General features: G+C 38.6%; 1 protein-coding gene across 2 annotated transcripts in view; it reads left to right on the forward strand.

Annotated features, from left to right (window-relative positions):
* klhl14 (kelch-like family member 14) overlaps nt 1-5780 on the forward strand; it is a 220675-nt gene extending 214895 nt beyond the window's left edge. Inside the window, exon 8 of one of the 2 annotated variants that reach the window (XM_043688270.2) lies at nt 5074-5780. In XM_043688270.2, coding sequence (XP_043544205.1) covers nt 5074-5214 — 141 coding nt within the window. In that variant the 3' untranslated portion in view covers nt 5215-5780. The remainder of the gene's footprint in view (nt 1-5073) is intronic. The other variant, XM_043688269.2, reaches the window with a different exon arrangement.
* Nucleotides 5781-6000: the final 220 nt, after the last annotated feature.

Raw genomic sequence — 6000 nt, forward strand, 5'->3', positions numbered from 1 at the left:
TTTTCAATGCAACAGAGAAGTGTATCACACTTGATAATTCACCGAAGGTTTTAGTATCCAAAAGGACCCCATGTCAAAGGTGAGAGATGGTGGAATAGAGGCTGCAGAATGGAGGTTGCAGGAGGTGGTTTAAGATAAAGAAAAAGCGTGGCTTTTAGCAGCCTTCCTCTTTCCTGATGGCAGATCCCCTTGTCAGGGTCCAACCCCAACCACCCATGCCAACCCCTCAGGAACACTTAAGCAAATCTGACAATTATTCCCTGTTCAGGTTTCACACATGGTGGCTCTCCTGCCCAGTGCTTAAATCAGGTAGTCAAGTGGAAATTAATTGGCTACTTCTAGGCCTCACTTAGTACTGGGGCGAGATGGTGGGAATGACAAGGCACTCCAAAAATCTTTTCACCCCAGTCGTAATCAGACTGTCCAAGCCTGGCATCCTCCATAACTCTAACCTTGCTGCCAAGGACATTAAAATCTGATCAGATTTTCAGAAAGTAGAACTGCTCCTCAAACTCCTTCACCCCTAGCTGATTTCCTTACTATTTCGTCTCTGCCCATTCTCCTAGTTATCGTGCAGTTTAAGGGGAAGGTTTTCTGCCCCAGCCCCAAAGCAAATGGTTTGTCCAGAATCGTTGAAGTCTGAACCCAATCTTTAAATACTCTAATGGTGTAGCACACACTAAAGATTCCCTAAAAGGGCCTCTTAGACCAAGATTTTAGTCATCCACCCTAATAGCTCCTTATGTGTCTTAGTGTTACATTTTGTTTCATAATTAGCCCTATGGGAAAATTTATTAAGTTGAAGGTGCTATATATTATTGTTGTTGATTTTACACATTGACCACAGGTCACTTGCTTGCTAAAGATAATAGTTGTACATTTAGATAATGTGTTTCAAGCTAATTCTTTAGATAAGTCTGTTATGTTACTTCAAATAACCTAAAGGAATTTGGAGCTCTTTATAATGTTAATAGCATAAATTACAATAAGGCTGGTATTATTAATATAATTGGGGATATGTAGTATACCGGTATTGTCATTGGACTAGTAATCCAGATATCCAGGCTGATGCTCTGGAAGCATGAGATCAAACCCCACTAGGCCCATAGGAACTGGTGGAATTTAAACATAATTAATAAATTCCTAATTCATCAGGAATGAAGATCATGAAGTTATAATTATTTTAAAAAATCACCTAGTTCATTGTTGCTTTTTGGAAAGGAAATCTGCCAGCCTTATCTGGCCTACATGTAACTCCAAAACCATAGCAATACGGTTGACTCTTCACTGCCCTCCAAAGTACCCAGTGTAAACCCAAGGGCATTATTGTAAATAACAAAAACTAGTGGAGGAACAATCTAGAAGGCCTTTTCATAGCCTTGCATTCATAAGAAAATAATAACAAGAAATCCTTTTTGAATTTTTTTTAAAAACTGTATACTTTGCACCATCTAGTGTTGTTTGACAGTATTACCAAATGATTGAGAATACATGAATGCATCAAATGTTGCCTGTGTGCAGAAATGTTGATGACTTTCAGAAGCCTTTAAAAGCAGGTGAGCACAATATGTTTTGGAGGTAGAAGTGTAAAATATATAAGAATATAGAACATCTGCAAAATTCATTTTATAAACTGCAAGAACATCTATCATTGAAAGGTTTACCAGACTTTTTCATTTCATTTCATGACCTTCTATGGCCCATAATGATGTTTTGCTCTATATTACAAAGAAAGGGCAATTTTGAAAAGGTACTTCAAAGGATGCATTCACCTTATTAATCACTCCTTTCTTAGTAAAGATGAATTCTAATAAAACCTCCCCATTTTACAAAGAAAGTTAAAAGGATCTGATGTGATATGTTCTTTAAAACGTCATTCTCTCTACTAAGCTGCTTTATGGTGTCACTGGTGAGCAATGACCCTCCAGATCAACACTGTTGGAAAAAATGGATACCCTGCCTTCATATCAGCACAAGGAATAATCTCAAACTGCAATCTTCTGATTTGCACTGCTGCAGCACTCCAAAACGCTCACCACGAGTTACACATGGAGTAACCTTCCCTATGAGTAACTCATGCAACACTTCAACTTTAGAAGCCACCAAACAATGGCTCAACTGTTTATACTTGGAAGTTACTTAGATAATATAAAAATATTTACTGTGATCAGCTGAATATCCTGTACAAGAATGATAAAATACCATTTTTAGTTTAGCAAGCAAGTGACCTGTGGTCAATATGTAAAATCAACAACAATAATATGTTTTCCCAAGGTATTACACAGGGCTAATTATGAAACAAAATATAACACTAAGACACATAAGGAGCTATTAGGATGGATGACCAAAATCTTGGTCTAAGGGACCCTTTTAGGGAACCTTCTTGAGAATTTGTTTTTGTTTATTTTTCATTCGGGGATGTAGGTTTCATTAGGTTGGACCAACATTTATTGCTGATCACTATTTGTTCTTTAGAAAGTGGTTATGAGCTACCTTCTTGAACTGTTAGTCCTTTTGGTGTAGGTAGACCAACAATGCTGCTATGAAGGGAATTTCAGGAATTTGATACAACAACACTGTAGAAATTTTCAAATCAGGATGATGAGTAACTTGGAGATGAAATTGCACGTGATGGTGTTCCGGCTGCCTCATTCTTCTAGATGGAAATAGTTGAGGGTTTGGAAGATACTATCAAAGGAGCTTGGTGAATTTCTACAGTGCATTTCTACATGTTATACATTGCCGTGACTGAATATAGGTGATGGAGTGAGTGAATGTTTGTGGATGTCGTACCAATCAAATGGGCTACTTTATCCTGGATGCTGGCAAGTTCTTGAGTCTTGTTAGAGTTGTACCCATTCAGGCAAGTTGGGAGTATTCTGTCACACTTTTGACTTGTATATTGTCAATGGTGGAAAGATTTGGTGAGTCAGGAGATGAATTACCCACAATAGATTCCTAGCCTTTGACCTGCTATTGTAGCCACAATATTTGGGTAGTAAAGTTCAGTTTTTGGTCAATGGTAACACCCAGGATGTGGATAGGGGGTTATTCTGCATTCGAGAGTGTGGTGCAGGAATCCCTGATGAAGGGCTTTTACCCAAAACATCGATTCTCTTGCTCCTTGGATGCTGCTTGACCTTCTTGCTTTTCCAACACCACACTCTTGACTCTGATCTCCAGCATCTGCAGTCCTCACTTTCTCTTAGGTTATTCTGCAATAGCAATGCCTCTCAATACCAAGGTGTGATGGTTAGGATCTCTCTTATTGGAAATGGTCATTGTGTGGTGTGAATGTTACTGGCCCTAAGAGCACAAGGAGTAAGAACAGGAATAAGTTGTTTGGCAAAGTCACCCACAGAGTCACAGGGAGCTATGGGGATAGCATCATTGTGTATCTTTAAGGCTGAGATACATTCTTGATCAGGAGGGGAATCAAGGATGATTGTGAAAGAGTAGAAAAGTGGATGTGAGAAATGTTGGACCAGCCATGATTCTATTGAATGGTAGAGCAGGCCCAAGGGGCTGAAGTTCATTAAAGTCACTGAAAGCTAACATGCAGGTTCAGCAAGCAATTGGGAAGGCTGGCCTATATGACATGAGACTTTGGTTACAAGAGTGCAAATCTTTTGTTTCAAATGTATAGAACCTTGGTGAGGTCTCACTTAAGGGTACATGATGCAGATTTGGTCCCGTTAAACTAGGGAATGATGTATTTATTTTAAAAGGATTTCAACAGAAGTTCATCACTCTGATTTCCTGGATTATCCTTTAGTGGTAAAAGAGACTAGGCATATATTCTCTAAAGTTTGAAGAATGAGGTGTGATTTTATTAAAACTTACAAAGTTCATGAAGGGCTTAAGAGGTAGAACCAGGAGACAGCCTCAGAATAAAAGGAAGGCTTTTTAGGACTGAGATCAGTAGGAAGTTCTTCACTCAAGCTAATGAAGTTTTTTGAATTCTCCATCCTAGATGATTGTGGAAATAGAGCAATTGCATATGTTCAAGACAGAGATCAATAGTTTTCTGATACTAATAATATCAGTGTATAGAGCATAATAATGTTATTGAGGCAGATGATCAGCCGTGATAGAAGAGCACATTCAAGAGGCACAAAAGCCTCTTCCCGGTCATTTATTCCAAAAGTCCCTCCAATGCATTCACCTTATTGCCAGCCCTCCCATCTCCCAATGTGTCATCAACAGGCCAGAAGTGTTGGTTAACTGAGAACCAATGTAGATGGGTAAGTGAAGTGGTTTTAGGTATATGCATTATGGTGCAAGGTTAGAACACAAGCATCAGATTTTGGATCGCCTGAGATCTATGCCTTGACATATAGAACATATGAGATCAACAGCAGTGCATTATAGTGATTAAATCTAGAGGTAACAGAGGAGTGGATGAGAGTTTCAACAGCAGATGAGCTGAAGTGGAAGTTAAGTCAGGCAAAGTTGCTGAAGTAGTATTATCTGACATTCATGATGATACAAATATATGAGTAAATTTCATTGTCGACCCAAGTATGACACCAAAGCTTTGAATCTCAAATAATTGCCAAGAAGAAAGATGGAGTTGGTGGCTTAGGAGCAGAGTTTGTGACAGAAACACAAAGGCAATAGCTTCAGTGTTCCCAATACAGCGCCCGTGTGGGCGGCACGGTGGCACAGTGGTTAGCACTGCTGCCTCACAGCGCCTGAGACCCGGGTTCAATTCCCGCCTCAGGCGACTGACTGTGTGGAGTTTGCACGTTCTCCCCGTGTCTGCGTGGGTTTCCTCCGGGTGCTCCGGTTTCCTCCCACAGTCCAAAAGATGTGCAGGGTCAGGTGAATTGGCCATGCTAAATTGCCCGTAGTGTTAGGTAAGGGGTAAATGTAGGGGTATGGGTGGGTTTCGCTTCGGCGGGTCGGTGTGGACTTGTTGGGCCGAAGGGCCTGTTTCCACACTGTAATGGAATCTAATCAAAAAAAAAATCAATATTTAACTCAAGTTAATATGTGGCTCAGAATAAATATGAATTTTTTGAAATTCTATGGCATACATGTTAGTTTGAAATGTTACGTTTGATATTACAGGGAGCCTACAAATCTTCTACAATTTGTTACAGTCCTGAGAAAACCACTTGGACAGAATTGGAAGGGGAAGTTGCTGAGCCACTAGCTGGCCCAGCATGTGCAACTGTTACATTGCCAGCCTGTGTGCCGTATAATAAATAAAACAATTTGTCAGTTTGCAACATTAATATTAACACTGAGACAATTTATTTAAGTGATATCATGCAAAGTACTGAATTCTTACTCCCAAACATATTTAATGTTTGAAATGTGTTTTTTTACTATGGTAATTTATGACAATGAAAAATGTTATGTAAATCTTTGTATCTTTCAGAAGAAAGGCATGACCAAGTAAAATAATGATGTAGTAGAATATAACAATATGTAAATTTTGTACAGGATAAAAACTGTAAATGAAGCTTGTCTGTTGAAAACATACTTAAATAAAAACTTTAAAAATCCTGGTGATTTAATTTTATTGCACAGTTGGATAGAATTTTTGTTTGCATTTAGCTTTAATTCAATGATTTATGTCTGTACATTTTGTGATGTCACTGGTTTTGATTAGGAGTTATTGAAAACTTGTTCAAAAACTGAGAAGGGCAGCACACTTACATAAGAATAAGACACATTTTTGGTTCCAGTTTTCTGTCTTAAGCTATACCAGAGGTTATACGGAATCCAGCTTATGTGGAATTTGTACCCGTATCAATGCAATGGACCAGTATTTTGGATTGACATATGTGTATTATGTATTTAACCCAATGGTATATTGTGAGAAGATTGGGGTTGGTGTGCATTGAACAATGGAATTTGTACTAACTTCAGGATTGTAAATAGGATGCGATTTGTTCTGCATTGAGTAAGGCCAATATGTGTGGGTTTGTGTCTAAAGAAATAATAAGTTGTTAGTTATTACTTTGTGACCTTCAAGACTGACATACAAAT

The sequence above is a fragment of the Chiloscyllium plagiosum genome, unplaced genomic scaffold (assembly GCF_037043375.1).
Source record: "Chiloscyllium plagiosum isolate Xiang-an unplaced genomic scaffold, Cpla_swu_hap1 HiC_scaffold_4, whole genome shotgun sequence".
NCBI classification, from domain to species: domain Eukaryota; kingdom Metazoa; phylum Chordata; class Chondrichthyes; order Orectolobiformes; family Hemiscylliidae; genus Chiloscyllium; species Chiloscyllium plagiosum.